Here is a 21083-nt window from a genome sequence, read left to right on the forward strand (position 1 = left end):
CTATCAGCTGTCAAATGTGCCCTGCCCAGTTTTCCTTTCTGTCTCGCCATTATCCAATCATGTTCCACTATCCCAGAAAAGAGGCGGGCCTTGGGTCAACATTGGCCAATCACAGCTTAGCATTTTTCCCCCTTGTCAAAGCCACCTATGATCGCTAGCTTAATATCCATTCAGGAAGAAGCGGTTCTGATTAGCTTAGCTAGCTTAGATTGCTAAAAAAAAAAATCCTTATCGTGCAAAAATGGCGTCGGTCAACCCGTTTAATCTCAGTGATTCTGAGGAAGAAGCTGAACGGCGACCCAATGAAACAGTTGACACGGAGAGAAGTCCGAGTGATGGGGCTCCAGGGCCGCCGCCAGGTAATCCTTTCTCCCCGCCTGCGGACGCCGAACCCCCGACACTTCTGCTGTCAAGCAGCCGGACGAGCCCCAGTGCAGAGGGCTCGGTCTCCATCGCGGCCACCTCCGCTATGGCAGGCACCACCGAGACACGGATATCTGTGGATGGGATCGCTGCTCAGCTGTTACGGGACCAATACATCCTCACGGCCCTGGAGTTTCACACTGAACTGTTGGAGGCGGGCAGAGAGCTCCCCAGGCTGAGGGATTATTTCTCAAACCCCGGCAACTTCGAGCGTCAAAGCGGCACTCCGCCTGCCAAAGATCAGGTACTCGGACCCGGAGGACCATTGAGTAAGTAACGCCAGCTGCTCCCAGTGCTGGTCTTTAATGCTGCATTATATACAGAGTTAGCCCACTGGCTACCTAAGGTTATAGGAAGCCTACAACTAGATCATGAGATAACGTTGTCCGCTTGCTGCACCTGTCCTCCTGGTCTAGGGCCCGCAGTCAACAAGCAGGTTTCGAGGGTCAGCTGTGCAGGATGACATTCACACTACATCATCACAATACAAATGCTATTATGCTACATCACACTCTAATGATACGATGAAAGTGCTATAAAAAAATGATGAAAAGGCATTGAGCTCTGTAGGTAAACACACGTTCCCATTGTCTTTATGCAAGAGTGATGTCAGAGGTCAGAGGTCAGGATCAGCAAGGCACAGATAAGGAAAAACACAGGCAACAGAAGAAGTGAAAGCTTGTACAACATCCTCCTGCAGTACTGCATTGGACTATAATAAAGCACTTTATAATATGAATTGAAAGCTGCAGTTGGTGGTCATTTGGTGTCTTCTGTATGGGAATAACCTGCAGTATTACATGGTGACTGTAAAGTCTGGACACATAAACAAACATGCTGTGCATATTGTAACTACGGTGACAGCCCAAGCCACAAATAAATAAAGCCTGCGGTAAAGCTGCAGAAGTAGTCTAACCATTAACCTGAACTCTTATCGACAGTTGTGCATGCTATCAGAGTATATAGGCAAAGTGAATTGTAAATATTGTGTTCCCTGTCACTGTTTTAATATCCATGATCATTTTGGTCCTTCATTTGAGGTTTACCTCATCAATTCTAGGATTCAAATCAGTGTTTTAGTTTCTGAATTGCTCACAATATTTACAGTATCTCATGTGCCACAATACTGCATTTGTCATTTTTTTTTTGGTTCAGGATCAGCAACAAGGCCAGATATAAATATGTGTCAGTTTTCCAGCAGAGGGAACCACAGCATATTTATAAATGCTGAAAAAAGAGGGGATCTGGTTTTCTAATTAGAATATTTATTTTCTCTCATTTAGATGCAGTAGCAATGGACAAATACCTGGTGTCTCAGGAGGCTGTTCTATAGTCTTGAGTGTGAGTCAAGGCAACTGTCCTGAGGTTAGCTTCATATTCTCTGCAACCCCTGCCTGACCCCACCGTGTAGAATTATATACTTGCATAGACCGATTTATACATTTTAGAGACCAAAGCATCAAACACAAATTGTGAGCGGTGTGTGTTAGATGTAAAGGTCTGGTAGTTGTATTATCATACAAACCTGAAAAAGTTTGCAGCATGGCAGCAGAATAAATGTTGTCTGATGATGCCTTCCAAAGCATGACAGGACTTGAGAGCACCCCTGTTGTGAAACTGTCAGGAATGTCAAGGATAAACTCACTCTTATTAGATTGATGAGAGTAAAGGTTAATAAGAATAGGAAATCCCCAATTTTTGAGAAGTCAAATCAAACATCTGTCGATGGAAGAAGTAAGCAGCTGATGGAAGATGTTGAGGGAGAAGGAGATGGCCTCAAGGCAACGTCGCTTTTCTTTCCAGCTTAATCTGATAGCCAAGGCCTCATGTGATCACTGGAATGATCCTTTTCCTCATTTTAGAATGATGGACGACAGAGTTGTTGAGGAGGGAGGGATACTGATCATATGCCTTCTGTTGACAACTGTTCTTTTGATGTTAGGCAGCCAATTTCCAATGTGTTTTTTTAAACAATAGAAACACATTCAATGCCTTGCTTTTGACTTAACGCCCTGCAAAAGAAACAACTTCTACCGTAGCTGTATTTATTTATTTGGCCTGCAGAATGATATGCTTTCAGAGGGCATTAGAAGGATGATTGGGGTTGCATATTATTGAATGGATATTGTAAGTCAGGGGTCAAAAGCATGATACAGAAATGAAGCATCATTGGCTGAGTGTTATGATAGTTTGCTTGTCTTCTTTATGCATAGCCTTTAGTTTCAGTGCAATAATAGCATTTTTAAGGTATTTGGTCTGGGTTCTGATTATTTATCTAATCTGAAAGTATCCACACACCCAGTGACAGTTAGCTTTAAGCATTTCATTGCAGTAAGAATGTAAATGGACAATGACTGTGTTACAAGCAGCATCACATCTGCAGCTGTTGCTCTGAGCCACATGACACGGCGAGGCATCTTTCACCACCTTGCTAATTTGCAGCACGGGAGCATGTATGGTTCTCTCTCCATCTGTCATTGGCTAGCCAGGTCGTTGTTTGCTCTTTTGACGCAAGAGGTTTTCGAGCGTGCAAGTCATTTAAATTTCCACGTACAAGGTTGACGGTAAGCTGTCACATTTAAGACGTTGCTGTGGTTTGTCACATACAACCTCGTATTGGATACCAGAAAGTGGCTCTCTGAACGTGAATCCATAAGTAAAGTTGTAGTAGCAGGAACCTACCATCTGCTACTTCAAATAGGTCATATTGTAGCTTCACATAAAAAGTTCTAGGCTAGGTTGTTTGTAACCACTATTTATGTGTTCTTTCCTGTTCCAAATTTGTAAAGTTGACACAGAGGCAATCCAGGTCAACCCAAAGCACCATCAGCCTGTTGAAACAATCCTGCTATGTGTACCTCTTCTTTAGTAGCACTGCCTATTAGTTGGCCCAAACTGAAATGCACTCTCCGTCTGGGGCAGGGAGTTGGTATTGTGTGAGAGAAGGCGATTAATGATATTGTTGGAGTGTTTTGGCTTGGGTTCATGTAGTTCTGAACTTACACCTACTGGCTCCTCTGTTCATAACTCTATGCCTTTTATTAAAGTGTGTGTGTGTGTCTGTGAATGAATGCAGGTGGGTAAGTGCATGTGAATGTGCATATTTCCTAGCAGTGGAGTAAATAACAATGTGGATTATTATTGTTTGGTACCTTTTTCATTGTGAGTTGGCATACTAAATATTCCACAGAAACTATGTCAGTGTGTAGTCACACCAATGTTTCACCGAGTTTACTATTTATACACAGGCTTATTGATTGTTACATTTCATTGAATATATTATCATCATGTTGAAATTGTGCATCCTTTAAATCACATTGTTCATTAAAGGAGCTTCTTGGCTACCCTGTGCCCATCCGTCTTCTCTTGTTTCTGTTTGCATCAGCTCTTTTTAAATGTATCTCTTCGTTCTGGGACTAAGCTCTTGCTCCTTTCCCTGTCATCAATTTATCTGATTTTGTTTTAAATACTTGCTAAAGCAGAAAAAATATCCTTCCTCATGTTTGTCCTTGTCTTGCCTTGTCTTGTTGGCCGCCCAATTGTTTTTGTAAGACTAGTATTTTCAATACAAACCGCCAGCGAGACAAAGAGGCTTCCTTCATTCAGTGTGCAAATAAAGGTTAATTTGTATCGTGTGAATGTGAGATGGTGACATTCATGTACTCCGCATAGAGAGAGGGAGAGGGAGAGAGAGAGAGAGAGAGAGAGAGAGAGAGGGAGAGAGAGAGAGAGAGAGAGGAGAGAGAGAGAGAGGAGAGAGAGAGAGAGAGAGAGAGAGAGCTCCATCACAGTCCAGCTGCCTGGCAGGACTGCATGGCAGGAAGAAGGTGACAGTCTGAAGTGTCAGCTCCATCACAGTCCAGACAATACACGAATTACAGGTTTTTCTCCCTCACACACACACATGCTATGGCCGTCGTCATCGTAGCAGTGATAACACAGTCTAACTCCTGGCTAGTCCAAAAAATGGGCTAGACTACAAGCTACATTTGGCGTGACCTTCCACTGTATCAGAGTTATCGGAGAACAAATAGTCCAATCCTGCAGTTGTATTGAGGCGGAGGAAAACTAACACCATCGGCCAGCCTACCTCAGTGAAATAGGAGCACAAGTCTGCTTATGTATCAGCTTCATCTGCTATTTGAGGGAACAATACCTACTCAGATGTACGGTTGTTGGCTGGAGGTGTTAGCTTGGAAATGGGTGTTTCCATAAAGTAAAGGTCTCAGCAAAGTTAACATTTTATGATTGATTTGTTTTCCCACATGTGCAGTGACTCATATGTTTCTTGGCTAAAGCATAACCTTCCCACAACGTTTTTTTTAAAGGTCTCTGCTTTTAGCTGAATCTGACAAAGTTTCCATCTGTTTGGCTGAAGAGTGGCCTAGTGGTTAGTCACCATCCCTCAACTAGAGCCCAGTGGTAGCATGCTTCCAGCCTGGTAAAGAGACCTTAAGCAAAATACTGAATCCCTACCGCAGTGGGGCTAATGTTGTGTAGCCGACCCTGAGCCTTCAGAGAGGAGCATGTATAAAGGAACATTGCTCAAGCATCTTTGTATTCTTTTCACATTTTTTAAGCTCTGTGAGCATCTGTATCTGTGGATTGTATACTTGTCTCATTATTGTCTTTCGTCTATGTGTCTCTGTTCAGATCGAGCAGGCAGCATCAGCACCTTGGACTCTCTGGACTTTGCTCGTTACTCAGATGACGGCAACCGAGAGTCGGACGAGCGAGTGGCAGGTAAGATGAACCGTGCTGCCAGAGCTCAAAGCAAGAGACCCGGCTTACCACGGGGACATGAAAATCAGGAGAATAGGCAATGACAGAATGGGAGGGTGGCGTAGAAAAATAGACAATAACAGCTTTAATAAAGCCTGTATAAGAAAGATGTCAGGCTAATCCAGGCCGCCACATAATTAAGGATTAATTCTGATGTTGTAAAAATAATGAGGATGTGTGTTCAAACACATTTGATGTCAGAGTCCACACTAAACAAGAGTGTCGTCATGTTTTTACTCAAACAAGACATATGTTTCAAAAACTTAGATCTTAGTCAACATGTTCCACTTCCAACATGCTGTATGTTTCTTTCTTTAATTTGGTTGAGGTGTTCGTGCCTCTTCCCAGCAGCTCTCACACTGTTGAGTCAGTATGTGGTATGTTTGGTAAGGGACCTGTCTCAAAATTGTTTAAAAATCACACCCCCTCACCTCCTGTGGCTCTAACGGGACACACCATTAGAGCGCAGGTTTTAGGAGCAGCTGCTTAGTTACAAGCAGCTTGTTGGTTTTCACTCTGACATTGTGTGATGAGTATTTTTACACTGCTGACTAAAGGAAAACAAAAAGGTAAAAAAGCCTTTTCACATCATTGCCAAAGGGACAGTGCTATCATGTCAATACTAATTGTATTATTTTAACTTAATCTTCCTGCTTTTTTCTTCTTTCTATTTTATAATTGCCAACATGAAAACATTATGTTTTAGCCCTGCACATTATGCCAAAGTACAGGTGGTTAATGATAACAATAATGGTTAACATTATCCATTACCAGCTATCTGTAGTCATCCACCCATTTTGTCGGTAAGTGTTAGTCAAAGAGTCGTGAAAAGCCCCAATCCATAACCGCAGAATGGAATTGTGCACAAACTGTGGCATATTTTATGCTTTATGTTTTCTTTCTTTGACATTAGGTTGTTTTTATCATTCTGCACTGTACATCAGTGCTAATCGTGGAAATAAGAGTGTCTTCCTGTATTGTAAAATTGTTTTTTTTTTCATGTCTATGAATCATAGATGTCACAAAATTGAATGTATAGATTACATTATTAGAGTAAAAAAAGGTTAACAATGTTTTTAAGAGTCCTAAGTGTATCAGGCTGATACACGTTAACTGTAAACAGGAAACTATGGTTTGGGGCTTTTAACAGTTTATGAGAACATACTGACATACTGTACATTAGTGCATAGTAAGGGCACATTTAAAACCATGCAGCAGAGATATTGGTTCCATTCTCCCAACTTCAAAATATGCATCTTTTAAAAAAGAAAAAAAAGACAAAATTGGCACCTTCCCCCTCCTCTCCTCCCTCCTCACCCACCCCCACTCTCATCCCCTCAAACTGTTCTTCTTGCCAAGATGCCTGCCCCCAGCTGTCTGACTCTGGGTTTTCTGGCTTTCTCCTGACGTTGATCAAACCCCAGTGACCGATACTGGACAAGTCACTCCATCCAGACTAGCTTTTTGCTTTTTTTTTTTTTTTTTTTTTTTTTTTTTTTTTTTTAAACCTCCTCCCCGTTATTCAGTTCTTGGTTTTTCCATTTGTTGCCCTTGCATCCTGTGCACTCTTGATCTGCTGGACCGGTTGGGGATAATGGAGTCAGAGTGGGTGAATTAGGTCATAAAAGTCCAATTAATGTGTTGTTGGCATTTCTCCTTGCAGAAATATAATATTAGAGTGATAGAAACTAAAACTTGGCAATGATCCCACAGGAAATTACTATTGTTTTCAAACAAAAGATTGATGAGTATTTTTGCCTGCCTTTTGCACTTTTCATACTTGTATGTAAAGTATAAAACATACAATACCTGTTGAATCACAATCCTACACATTAGGTGGCATAAACAGGATCACATCAGATGGCAGATTTTCAGTGCACAGCTATGCAACATAGTTTTCCTGCTCCATCGCTTCTTACTTTTTGCGTGTGTTTTTTATCTGACGTGTCTTAGAATATTGTGTGTTCTTTTTCTTTATTCAGTGTTAGTTTAACCTTTCAAATTTCAATGTACAAATTTCATTCAAAATGTTTGCTACCTCTGACTGTATAAGACGTCAGAAACAGCTTGCTCGTGTTATTATGAATATGGTTGTTTTTTTTGTTTTTGTTTGTGTTACAGAAAACAAGTCTAAAACAGTACCATACCATGCTCTAAATTACATTTTGACTCCTAGATTGGGGTTGTTCATAATACTTCACTAATACTGTTTTGTGGCTTAGAAGAAGTAACAACCTGAGCAGTGGTTCTCCTTTGAGTGGCTTAAACCAAATTATTTGTTACTTGTTAGTAAGGTATTTGCCTGGAAAACATCCTTTGTCAGACAGCTCCTAGATTATCATGGCTACATTTCAGTAGCTTGAGTAGATTTTTTGTCACCTCAGCTACAATTGAAGTAGCTTTGGACTCCCATTTCTGAAGTCGGTCACATCAGTGCTGTTGATGGGAGGAAAACGAGGGCAGGAAATCCTACCATTGAGCTGTGTCTCAATGCATTACACACACTTGTCAAACAGACTTTCATTGAGCCGGCTTTACCATGATCCTCTGCTGCATGCGTTCCTTAGAACCCATGACTTGCATGTACCCTTTTTTGTTGTTTTGTTTTATGACTCTTACAATCTTTCGTGTGGTTGTTTTGTTTTTCATGCCCATCTTTGTTTTTTTTGTATGTTCCCTGTCTTTGGTTGGATGCATTTCCTGTGTGTGTGTGTTGTCACTTCCTGTCCAGTGCTGGAGTTTGAGCTACGGAAAGCAAAGGAGACCATTCAGGCTCTGCGCGCCAACTTGACTCAGGCAGCAGGTGTGGCGTACTTTTAACTTCTTCTCCACCTGAACCCTCTTTTGTTACAGCTTTCCCTCTTTTTTTTTTTTCTAAGAGCATTCAACTAGATGAATAACGCTCAGCATCCTTTCAAACTCATCTAAAATCTTCTCAATTTCTCAGAGAGCGAAGTTCCCTCTCAGGAGAGAAAAAACTTCAAGTCAAGTCCTGAAATTCAGGTGGGAAATCTTTAAGTGTTGAAAATGAAAAGATTTGTGAATTCCTTTACCTTTTTACAAATGAATCAAGAGATTAAATGTGTTCCTTTAAACCCTGTGATGATATAACTGCTAGACTTTGAGTGAGTCACATTTCACAGCTTCTCTTTCCTCTCTACCTCAGGAGCCTATACGCCCACTGGAGAAAAGAGCCTTAAACTTCCTTGTAAATGAATATTTATTAAAAAATGAAAACAAACTCTCATCCATCACCTTCTCTGATGAAAATGATGACCAGGTAAAGATTGTTCTGGCTGAAACACAAATATCTGAATGGAATAACATGTTTTTTTTAATCATTTATTTCTGACTACTTGTCAATGCAAAGTATTTTCATTCCTAAGGCAAATAAAAAATATGAGCTATCATGCTTGTGAGCATGAGGGCACTGGTCATAGAGCTGTGGTAGGGTCATGTGACCATAAATACATTCAACAGCTGGGATCAGCTGTCCTGTTTTGAGCCTGCATGAATTCCTGCTTTGTCCATGCAGACGACAGTCCGTCAAAAATTGTTTATTAATTTGTTTGTTTTTTAATTGCTTTGCAGGACTTTGAGTTGTGGGATGATGTCGGCCTCAACATCCCAAAACCCCCCGACCTGTTACAGCTCTACAGAAACTGTGGTACCCCTCTCCCTTCTCCTCGGGACACTACTGATGTGTCAGTAGGGGTGGATTTTGGCGATCTTCCAGGAAACTGCATCGCTCAAGATCCCCCAAAAAAGCCCGACCTGTCACATCAGGTTGGTGTGTTAGTGTCTATGTACCTGTTTGGGTTTGATACAGGGATATACAGTTCTTCATGAGTTGTACCATCCATCCATCAATGTTGGATTTTTGGCTTTGCCACAAAGAGTGAATCACTCAGGTATTTTCCTTTTGGCTGCATCAAGGGCTTTGTGATCACGAAAATGTTGCTATTCTAAAGCAGGGATGGTTAAAGAAAGTTAAAGAAAGAGATTTGTTTTACTCTTTCTTTAAATGAAAATGTGCATTTACACACTTTTTGAGAGACAGCAGCAGTTTCCCCCAAAGGTCGATTGCTTTGACTCATCACAGCAAAGTACTGGAGGCAGTTTACTGAGCTTGAATGATGATAATGAAAAACTTAATTGCCTCTTCTATATTCACATTGTTTCAGTAAAAGGCTTTGGAACTAAATTCAATTCAATTCAATTCAGTTTATTTTGTATAGCCCAGAATCACAAATTACAAATTTGCCTCAGAGGGCTTTACAATCTGTACACATGCGACATCCTCTGTCCTTCCCTCACATCGGCACAGGAAAAACTCCCCTAAAAAACCCCTTTAACAGGGAGAAAAAAGGAAGAAACCTCTGGGAGAACGACAGAGGAGGGATCCTTCTCCCAGGATGGACAGAATGCAATAGATGTCATGTGTACAGAATGAGCAGCATAACAGAGATACAACACATTCAATGTATATGACATAAATGATTCATATAATAAGACTACTTATAATAACAGCAGCAATTATTACAGTAGAATTATAGCCATGAAAATAGGGATAGTAATGTGATTAATAATAATAATGGAAGTAGCAGTGGGTGTCAGTCGGCTCACAGCAGGAGGCACGACTACGGTCCAGGTACCACAACGATTCATGGAAACCTGCAGAGCGAGAAAGCAAAAGGGCTTCAGGGTGGAAGTAAAGCTAAAATGCTTAATGGTACAGGTAATAGTAATAGTAATGTGACTAGTAATAATAATAATGGTGGTAGCAGTCGGTGTCAGCAGGGCCGTAGCAGGATGCACGTCCACGGTCCAGCTACAGCCACGATTTATAGAAGCCTGCGAAGCGAGAAAGCACAAAGACTCCAGGGTACAAGCAAGTCAATAAGCGTAATAGTACAGGCAATAATAATAGTAATGTGACTAATAATGAAAAGGTTTTTTTAATAAAGTCTGACATATTACCAATTCATGAAGAGTTTTGACTTATTAGAGAACGCACTCTTCATAATAAAGTGTCTGTAAAATCTTTTTGTCCCTCTACAGCAGCAGACAGAAGTTGTCCAAGAGTTGGAATACCAGATAAGCCTCCTCAACAGTGACAAGCAGAGCCTGGCTGAGCAGATCAAGAAACTGCAGAGGTGTGTGCCTGAGTGCATGTTTGTGTTAATAATGAGCTTATATAAAAGTGAATCAGTCAGAATGTAAAAATGGCTAGTACACTGCCTAGAGTTGTGCTATATGTCTCATATATGTCTGACATGTCTATATGTTCACTGTTGGTATGCAATGGTGCTGACACAGTTTCCTCTATTTATAACAGTCATATGCCTTTACAAGAAGAAAATGTACCACTACCACTAAGTGAAAATAATAGAAGCATCCATGAAAATCTGGATATCTATTCAGCACTTCAGTACACATTATTACCATAACTGTGACCAAAACCGGCCATGAGGTAGAACCAGAATGGAAATTTCCCCTAAGCACTGCACTGAATTACAGAGGAAACATTGTTCTCATACGTTGAATCTAATTTAATGCCATGTGGAATAATTAAGATTCAGGAAGATTTGCTTTACCACAATCCGAAATTGTTGAGGCATTTTACAGAACTGTTGTACTTTTGGATAGAAGACTTTTGTCTCGCTGACTCTCTTCTCACTAATGAGAGTTATTTGTTTTTTTCCTGACAGTGTCCTTTCATGTCTTTTTTCATCTAACCCCCACAGTGAGATTCAGACACTGAAGAGGACCGTCTCCTCCCCTCCTCCGTCCACTCTGGACCTGGGCACCCAGAATACAACTAACCCCTCCTCCTCATCCACCACCACGACCACCACTTACTCCACTGACCCACTCTCTGTGGTATGTGGACAATTTTAATATTTTCTTGATGTAGTTTGACAGAGGCCCAGACCTTTGGCCCATTAATTCCAACTTAATCTCTTCTTATCCTCAGCCTCCTACAGATAACAGCCAGTATCTGGACATCCGGGGGGTTTCAGAGCCTGAAACTAAACCGGACCCCTCCTCTACTCAGACCACTTCACAGCCTCACCCACAGTCTGTTAATAAGCTTAAGAGTCGACCTCCTGTCAAGTTTGATCAACCTAACAGGTGAGTCTTGAAAATTCTGTATATACTTACTGTAAGGAAAAATATAAATGGACACTAGAAAAACTTACAATTCTTGTGTCAGTAATGGTGTATTTGTCAGTGTTGCTTGGTAAACTGTATGAATGATAGGTTAGATCCTCTAACTCAATCCTTACAGATTGTTCTGTGTGGTACTTTAAAATACATGATACATGATATTCGGTATATTGAAGTCTACGTGTAGACCCTCACACCCGATATCAGTGTAGTTACTAAATGTAACCACTAGATGGAGGTAGTTGTCAACCTATGCAGCCACAATGGACAATTTCAACAGCACTTACTGGCAATTGGCTGCCCTCTTGAGTAAAAATGTAACATGCTTAATTTTCAGAGAGCACAAAGCAGCCCTGGTTGGAATTTAACTTTTGACTTTTGGTCACGCACAAACATTTCTTACCACTATCCCACCCATGCTGTAGTATATTTAGTGCACCGACATCTAGTGAATCGTCCGATGAATGGAGTACTGTGTTTTCTATATGTCTTTATATTCTCATATATTTCCCCTTTTATCAGATTCATGTACAGTTCCAAAAAAATTGGTTGGTAAAAATTGGTATTTTGCCGCTCAAAAAATTGAGCGGCAAAATACAGTTAATCATGATCTGCTATTGAACAATCCACAGTGCTACTGTAATGTCTTGTAGCCAAACTCCATCTTTCTATATATTCCACTAAAATACACAGCAGTGACATGGGAGAGTGCCCTCACTAAGCTCTCTGGCAGGATGGCCCAGTCCTCAATCACTCAGTGGTCAGACCAATTTCCATAGCTCTTGTGGAGTACAGATTTAGTGGTGCAGACTGTAGTGACTGCCTTTTTGTCTCTCTCTGTTTGTGGTGTTGCAGAAAGTTATCCCCGGCCTTCCAGCAAGCCCTACTGTCCTTCTGCAGAATGTGCTCCGACAGCCGCCTGGGAGCAGAGGTCAGCACATTTTTCCATGTAGAAGAGCACATTAATGACAACGTATAGTACAGTACATAACGCCCCTCTCCTTTCCAGGTGTCTCGTATAGCAGACTGTGAGGAGAGCGTGATGTTAATGCTGGGCCGCTGCCTCCCTCACATCGTCCCTAATGTCCTTCTTGCGAAACGAGAGGTAACCCCAGTTCTGCTGCTGCACCTCTTCTCCTTCCTCCCCCCTTCATTATTGTCATCATCACAGGCTTCTGCACGTAGGATCCAATAGATACACACAGAGCAGCAGGGCTAAGCAGGGTGACAATTTAGGGGGAAGCTGTGGAGAGGACAGTCATCTTCAGCTTGTTAAAAAATCCCATCCAAGCTATGTCCTGGTAGATGGGCAGTAAATCAATTCTCAACACCCTCAGTTTAAGGGGATAAACATGATGAAAGCTTTTTTTTTTTCTGCTGGTGATTCACCCATTTCACCATCCGCTTTTGTGAGAAAGATTTTGTTCTGTTTGCTTTGAAAGAACACCAACCTCTCCTTGGTTTGTCCCACAAGATATTCTCAAAATCCCACTAACATTCAATTCAATTCAATTCAGTTTATTTTGTATAGCCCAGAATCACAAATTACAAATTTGCCTCAGAGGGCTTTACAATCTGTGCACATGCATACATACAACATCCATTGTAGTGTTTCACACCATGAAGAGGCTTCCAGTGTTCTTGGCAGTGGTCTAGAAAATGGGATTGCTGGTTTGGTAATGATAGTCATACTAAAGTATCAAATCGTATGTGCCAATGCTGCATTTAGCATCTTTCTCCTTGCTACCCCCAGATCTGACTGTGTCTTTTGCAAGCAAGCTGTAAGAACAAAGAGCTCATTCAGACATTTGCAGTTCCAATCATAGAATTTCATAACCTGCAAATACTCAGCTGACTTGTGTCTATCTATTGATTGGGAATTTCACCTTCTTTTATGATGGCGTTTGTTTTCACCAGTGTCATCATGGTTCCTCCTCTGCTGTATTTGTCCCCCACTCATGTTTGCTGTCCTTTTTGCCTTCACTGGTTTTATTTTTACTCTTCTCTTTTCGTCTCACTCATTCTCTCACTCTCATGCATGCCTCTCTTCTAGAGAATGGTTGCACATCTTTGCCAGGTGAGTCTTTCACGCACTCATCTGCATGGTTCTCACATGACCTGTAGACCTAAAACACGTAACTTATGCCCTGCTCCTGTTGGCTACAACTGCTGCCACGTTAGGGTCTAACCTGCCTTAAATATTCACTTTAGTGCTGACGTTTCTGTAAAGTGCTAATGACTGTCGTTATGCAGTCTTGCAATGTCTTAAAAGGAATTATAAACATTAATTTATACCCAAAATATGAACTGATATGCAAAGATGGCTTAAGGTATGCAGTTTTAGCCAAACATTGGGTGGGTAATGTAATGTATGCCTCTAAACCCGAGTGTGTCTTTACTCCTTTTCTTATTGGTTCCCTGTCTGATTTATCTGCTTTGGCGTTTGAGCTTCTGGAGAGATTTTAATTAATCCGGTAACATTACCTAGCACCTTATTAAAAGTAGCTTAATGCTATATTCTTATGGCTAAATAAAACCAAAGAAAGGTGTTTGTTTGGTATTTTGTCCTTGATATGAGGCATGTAGGGCTTCCAGGTAACTTAATGTAAAACAGCTTTTTTTAAATAACTGTCCAGGAACATATTTGATTTTGTTTTCAAGAGCTCAATGTTACTTACTCATGACAAGAGAAGGAAAGTAGATTTTAAAATGGATTAGGAATTTACAAGGGATTACTCCCTCCAAGCTTTAATGCCGACACCTCCATCTAAACAGAACTGCTTGCATGCAATTTGTGTCTGTGTGTTTCCTTGTGTATACAAAAAAGATGTGCTTGAATTTTGCAAACAATGTATTGAAACTTGATAGGACACAAAATGGAGTGTTTTGAGAGAGGTAAGTCTGGTTGGAGTAGTTCCCAGTCAACCTGCTTTGCATATCACAATGGTTATGTTGCTTTAGTCAACCCCCGACAGTTAAGGAGAACTTTATCTCTTTCCAAAATCAAGATAAACATACTGGGGGAGAGGATGACAAAGATTAAAACACAGAACATTTAGGCCTCTGGGTCTGAGTGGTGTGGACTTTGCACTATATCCGTTAGATTCACCGACCATGACATTGAGTACACATGCACACACAGCTGCTCACACTTCCATCTTGTAACTTGAGGCTTTCTTGCCACCACAAGCCTGGAGAGGAGGCACACCTTCAGTTGTCTGGATGTGACACCCACTTAAGAACAAAAGGTGTTTGACTTGAAACGGTGGAATGATGCATTAAAACTCTGCCTGCCACCTGGCAGTAATATCAGCCACTGTAAATCATTAAACATTATGTTTTTCTTTGATATCCTGTGTTGTACTGTAGCATAATGCAATGTGATTGTATTTGGGGTAATTTGTGACAGCACTATTTTCTTTATCCAGTTTAATATACGATAAAGGGTGTGTCTAGTGGTATCACTATGAAGAGAGTAAATGCAGTCTGATAATGCAGTGGAAAGTTAGAATGGATAAAAAAAAAATGAAAAAGAAAACCAATTAAAAAGAACAGGCACCTGGAGGGGAGAAGCCTATGTAGGAGGTCACATATAAGATAATAACGGTCGCAAAGTGCACAAACATGAGCCATGTTAAATTTGCATACGATAGTGCATCAATAATTACTCCAGACTGCAGTTTAATTTCATGACTGTTTTCACACAAAATAAAAGTAATTATAGGTTCACCGTACAAAAATTCACCAAAAAGGTACAGGCCGTCGTCCTCCTGGCTTTAAGACTTCACAAAGTTGAGCATGATTTTATGTAATTTTTCTGTCGAGCCTCTCTTGCTCCTTTACATAAGCCTGTGCATTACACAACAGTGATTGTAATGCATAGTGGTACTGCATATTTATGGACAACAAAAGAGATAGTTAACACTGTGTCTGGAAATTATCTGTGTTTTTTTTAATTTCCTATTGATGTTAATGTCAGGTCTTTATTTGATTATTTAAATGTTACAAAGAAATTACATTTTAAAAAGATTTTAAGGAGATGAGAATGTGGAAATCAAAAAAAAAGTGCCACATTTGGAAGCAGCACAAAGTGGTCCTTGAACTGGAATTTGCAGTTGCTTTTCTCTTTGAAGTCAAACATCGGACCCCCTGGCCTCTGGGTCCTGGCGTCGTGCTGTCCACTCTACCTGCCCACAATGTTTATCCAGGACTGGTCAGATGTTTAACCTCCTGAAGGAGTCTTCACATCAGTAACACAGGAGTTCACACAGAAATAGAAGAGGATCAATGTGGGTTCTGGCATTTCAGATGTGTGCTGAATTCCTTTATTTGTTTTATCAGGCCAGTGCTGTTAAGTCTTCACAAATGTCTCTTGGGAAGATGTGGCATTTTCAGAGGCCACGGCAGAGTATTATTAAATGTGACAGTTGGATTTCCTTGAATGCAGTTAATTTGCTGTTTTTTGACGCTTGAACTGGTTTCACCCATATTGAACTCTAATTGTAACCACTTAAAATGACCCTCTGATACTTAAATGTCATATTTTAACTTTTTAAAAGATAGCCAACATGGCACGGACTTCAGAGGGCTGGTCCACTATTTAGTGAGTGACTCATCACAGCCTTTCTTAACCCAAGTGTCTTTGTCAGGTCCATATGCCGGTCCAGCGTTGGGGTTTTACTCGTTCTTCCAGCACTTGGCAGGCAACTATGATATCTTCTTGGGGAGAAGTTTGTTTGAAAAAAAAACATATTTTTAACTCTGTTTGCACTCTCTAATTTGGGTGTATGTGGCGGGAATGTAGGGCTGACCTCAATTTGGCCATGGAGGCCCTGTATCAAGGGCAGCTGAGCTCTCTCCCCTCTGGCAGGAAGGTCCTTAAACTCTATCTGAACCCTGGGATATATCTGTGTTGTACTAGGAAAACTCTTGCAATAGGTATAGATCTTTCCATTGTCATTCTGTTGCTAGGTTACAGCTCTGGTCCAAGACTTTAACTTTTAACTATTTTGAAAAAGGTCAATATGTGTGTCTGTCTATATGCAGCTGTGTCTGGGTTTGTGCATGCACTATTTTAAGTTTCTACAGTACATGGCTCTTATTGTATGTACGTGACTCCAAGGCCAAATGAGTCAAGGTATAACACCAACAAGGTATTGAAGGTAAGCATGTTTTCACTGGAAGGACTCCAGTTGATTTCAAAGGTTGTGTTTCTCCCTGTGACCTTCCAATATTCTCTCCTTTCCTCCCTGTCCTCCATAGACTTCCAGGCCTGCCTGACTGCTACGACAATCCTTTCCCTTTTGTGATTCTACCGCGCCCTCTTATTGTAAAGTGATCTAAACTGATGCCACTTCTCTCTCTGTTTCCTTCTCATCGCTTCTCCTTCAGGAGTTGATCCCGCTCATCCTATGTACCGCCTGCCTTCACCCAGAGCCTAAAGAGAGGGACCAGCTCCTCCACATCCTCTTCAATTTAATAAAGAGACCAGATGACGAGCAGAGGTGTGTACTTTTGTGTTTGTAGACAGAGCAATATGCTTATCGTGGATGATCGACCTCTTACCAAGATACCATCGTTTTGCCCCAAGATAGTGAGACACTATATAACTCTATCCTGTTGTTGTGTTTCCAAAGACAAATGATCTTGACGGGATGTGTTGCGTTTGCGAAGCACGTGGGTCCAACACGTGTCGAGGCTGAACTACTTCCTCAGTGCTGGGAACAGGTACAGAACACACACAGTGCAGGTGGTCTTTGTTGTTGAATATGCTGTCACTGGTTTTCTGAAAATGGTGATACAAGAAGCGCTTCACCTTCACGTTGTTTTTTTTTTAAGCTTCTTGTGACACTTAAATTACAGTGTATGAGGATTTGTTTTTATTACATTACATTACAGTCATTTAGCAGACGTTTATCTGTTCTATTTCAGTACAAATACTAAGTCACTCATGTTAACCTTATCTTGTTTTTTTTCCACTTTGCCTCATACGTGTAGATTTGATTAAAAAAAAGTGTGAAAATACTTGCTAAGAGCTTTGTTGCAGAAATATGTCAAAGTGCAAGTTATCGGAAAAGTAAGCATACCAGTCAATGTTGTTGTAATTGCATAATCTACCTCAGAAAATCCCTATCATTACCTTCATGGTTACCCTGATTTAAATATAATAGCAGTCTTGTTTCCATCGCCACCTGTGTCACCTCATGCAACACATTTATGAGAACAACAGCTGCCAGAAGCAGGAGGCTGAGAATCTGCCCAGAGAGACCATTAGCGGTTTCCACAGGGTCAGCATGTTGATGATACTCGAGTTGTTTCCATTCCACGGTGGCTGCCCTCCAGTCTACTTCTCTCCCTTTTCAACTTCGGTTCCTGTACTTCTTTTAAAACTTTTCCCTCTTCTTCTGCAGATTAACCACAAATATCCAGAGAGGAGATTGTTGGTGGCAGAGTCCTGTGGAGCCTTAGCACCATACCTGCCTGTGAGAAGATATTGTGCACATAGAATTGATACATTTTTACCTGTGTATATAGGTGAATACAATATAAATAAATGATCTGTCTCTGCAGAAGGAGATCCGTAGCTCCTTGGTGTTGTCCATGTTGCAGCAGATGCTCGCTGAGGATAAGGCTGACATGGTCAGAGAGGCTGTGGTCAAGAGTCTGAGTATCATCATGGGTTACATAGATGATGCTGACAAGTACTCCCAGGTAGGTGTGTTGTGGATGGAAAGCCTGTCAGAACTTAATATAAAGTGTTCTACTTTCTTTTTAACAGTAAATAATGTAAAAATAGTAAAAATATAACTGTTTCTGTTAGTGTTTGTAGGTAAATCCTTGTGAAAATCATTGTTTTTGTCTTCCAGGGCTTTGAGCTGATGCTGCTGGCACTTGGGGACCAATCAGAGCGGGTGGTCAGTGCGGTCCACCAGGTCTTCATTCCTGCCTTTGCCGCCTGGACCACAGAGCTGGGCACCCTGCAGAGTGCCCTCATCCCTTCTCTGTTGGCGCGTATAGAGAAACTACTATTGGTAAGTGCCTGTGTGCATGGAACTTCATAGCTGGGCTTAAAATCTGAGAGCCTTTCTCACCACTTCCTGATAGTAAAAAATTGAGTTTGTTGAGCCAAAGACATACAAATGATGCACACAACGAGGTTTGTTCAGAACATGTAATGTACAGTAAACTAGAGGAAAAGACTAATGGGAGCAAATGTTTCACAGTATAGCAACATGCTCTAAAGATGTACCAGAAAATCATAGTTAATGTAGATAAACATTGAAAGGAACTATCCAATACAACAGAAATGTACATTTTTAAAATGTGTATTGTAGTAGAAAACTGTAGATGGACACACTATGGATAGCCACTTGTTCTCCATGATTCTTCCAATTCTCTAGAAACAAAATCTACAAAAGCATTAAAGTTGTGTTGTTGGTACAATACGTGTATCTGTGCAGACACCTCATTTCCAAGCTGCAGATCTCTGCACCACACAAACTTAAAATAAATTGCACTTCAGTACTTTTGCTTTCTCTTTTCTCTTCTATACCTGCCTCTTTCTGTAGCAAGGAGAACATGGTCTGGATGAACACAAGCTACACGTGTTCCTGTCGGCCCTGCAGTCCCTCATCCCTCCTCTGTTTGCTGTGGTGCTGCAGAACGCACCCTTCACTAGCAGAGCCAAACTCAACGGAGACATAGCTGCAATAGAGGGTAGGACACACACACACACACACACACACACACACACACACACACACACACACACACACACACACACACACACACACACACACACACACACACACACACACACACACACACACACACACACACACAGAGAGGTCAAATGTAGAAGTAGTAATTCTTAAAGCAGAACATTTCCATTCTGTTCCTGTGCCTTTGTTCTTGCAGTGACCCGTTTCCCAAGGCCGGCTTCTCCCCTCCAGGACGTGGCAACCATCATCGGCAGCAGAGAGATGCTGAGTGCCCTGCTGCTACTCTACGACTACCAGCTAGAGCATGAAGGAACTACTGGCTGGGACAGCTTGCTCTGGGTGGTCAACCAGCTGTGAGAAATGCACCCACACACACACACAGACACACATTTAAAATCATATATGGTTACAGACAGACTTTGTAAATGGTATGACAAAAACATACACAAACAGTCACGCTCATTGATTTCCATTTGTCTTCTGTCTCCAGCCTTCCGCAGCTCATAGAGATCGTGGGTCGCATCAATGTGACGTCATCAACCTGCGTTCATGAGTTCTCTCGCTTCTTCTGGAGGCTCTGTCGCACCTTCGGCAAGATTTTTACCAACACTAAGGTAAAACCATGTGACTCGTCAAAATATAACATTATCCTGACTGCACAAAAGACTGCTACCACAAGACTTTGTTTTATAAAGTTTGAGTAGTCTCTCTCAGGTCAGCTTATATCAGCTCTGCCTCTCCGATTAAAAATCCAAAAAGAGCCAACAAATGTTTTATATTTCGGATTATTGAATTCTTTAATCCATTGGCGCTTGCACTCTATATTTATTCTCAACCTTTTCAGGTGTCTATATTCTAAGTTTGAAATGCATGCACTAGTGTGCCCTGAAAAAAAATGTAGTGACATAACATTTACATTAGGTATATAAAATATTTGTTTACTACAGAGTATCCTGTGTCAGTCATCTAGGGAATAATGAATGTGCAAATGAGCATCTGATTTAAAACACCGCTGTAGTGACTGTAGTGAAGAGCGGATGATGGACATGGTATTTATCAGGGGTTCACTATAAGTGGTTGTAACCATTAGGCTTTTCTCTGAACTCCATGTGAGGTAATTAGAGCTGTACAACTGTAAAATAGTACTCAAAAGTAAATGTTAATTATATTTATAAATGTAATGATGACATTTTGTTTCCTCATTCCCTCTTCAGGTTAAACCACAGTTCCAAGAGATCCTCCGGCTATCCGAAGAGAATGTTGGTGAGTGTAGATTAAACCTACACAAACACACACAGATGTTCGTTTGTTGTAAGATTTTCTCAGCTCTCTCAAGAGAATGTTGGTAGGTGGAGTTCAGGCGCAGACACTGTTGATGTAAACAAGCTATTTGGAGTCAGATATGGGTGTTCCCCTTTTTCTTTCTTTTTTATTCCGGACATGTTTCTGAAGTTATAAGAGGTGGCTGGTCTCAGCTGGCTGCAAAGTGATTTAGCTTTGGTATTGTGGCCATTCATGAAATGTGTTTTGTACTGGGTCCCAGTCTGTGTTAAGGGCATTGTGACCTTACATGGCAACTGTCCTTTTCAGAATTTTATTGGAAAACCAAAACAATGTAATGCCTAGCTGTAGACACATTGTTACAAAAACAGTCATGTTACCAAATGCCTAGCACAATGTAATAGACTGTACCTCAATAAATGTTAATGTATTTTTTCCATGATTAATTGGGCAAAAACAGATAATGAATAGCTGTAATAGTATGTATGTATGTATGAGTATGAGTAGGGTTTGAGTGTCAAACTTGACCCACAATTGTGTACACAGGGAAATGTCCATCCCTGGATTATCTTTCCTATTTCATTCTGGTTTTATTCCCCTTGTCAGATCCTTCAACCGGAAACGAAATCCTCACCAAAGCCACAGTCCCCATCTATGCCACTGGAGTGCTGACTTGTTATAACCAGGTAAGCTAAAAGCAGACCA

General features: G+C 41.0%; 1 protein-coding gene across 2 annotated transcripts in view; it reads left to right on the forward strand.

Moving 5' to 3' along the window:
- The first annotated feature begins 192 nt into the window (after window positions 1-192).
- The window catches only part of relch (RAB11 binding and LisH domain, coiled-coil and HEAT repeat containing), a 31605-nt gene continuing 10714 nt past the window's right edge, over window positions 193-21083 (forward strand). For both annotated transcript variants that reach the window (XM_054622891.1, XM_054622893.1), the window contains exons 1-21: window positions 193-692; window positions 5077-5166; window positions 7937-8008; window positions 8153-8208; window positions 8372-8485; window positions 8797-8991; window positions 10267-10361; window positions 10953-11088; window positions 11183-11340; window positions 12232-12307; window positions 12386-12481; window positions 16768-16880; window positions 17013-17103; window positions 17787-17858; window positions 17947-18087; window positions 18243-18407; window positions 18945-19092; window positions 19294-19450; window positions 19588-19711; window positions 20312-20360; window positions 20985-21064. In XM_054622891.1, coding sequence (XP_054478866.1) covers window positions 242-692; window positions 5077-5166; window positions 7937-8008; window positions 8153-8208; window positions 8372-8485; window positions 8797-8991; window positions 10267-10361; window positions 10953-11088; window positions 11183-11340; window positions 12232-12307; window positions 12386-12481; window positions 16768-16880; window positions 17013-17103; window positions 17787-17858; window positions 17947-18087; window positions 18243-18407; window positions 18945-19092; window positions 19294-19450; window positions 19588-19711; window positions 20312-20360; window positions 20985-21064 — 2679 coding nt within the window. In that variant the 5' untranslated portion in view covers window positions 193-241. The remainder of the gene's footprint in view (window positions 693-5076; window positions 5167-7936; window positions 8009-8152; window positions 8209-8371; window positions 8486-8796; window positions 8992-10266; window positions 10362-10952; window positions 11089-11182; window positions 11341-12231; window positions 12308-12385; window positions 12482-16767; window positions 16881-17012; window positions 17104-17786; window positions 17859-17946; window positions 18088-18242; window positions 18408-18944; window positions 19093-19293; window positions 19451-19587; window positions 19712-20311; window positions 20361-20984; window positions 21065-21083) is intronic.

This window comes from Anoplopoma fimbria, chromosome 21, assembly GCF_027596085.1.
Source record: "Anoplopoma fimbria isolate UVic2021 breed Golden Eagle Sablefish chromosome 21, Afim_UVic_2022, whole genome shotgun sequence".
Classification (NCBI taxonomy): domain Eukaryota; kingdom Metazoa; phylum Chordata; class Actinopteri; order Perciformes; family Anoplopomatidae; genus Anoplopoma; species Anoplopoma fimbria.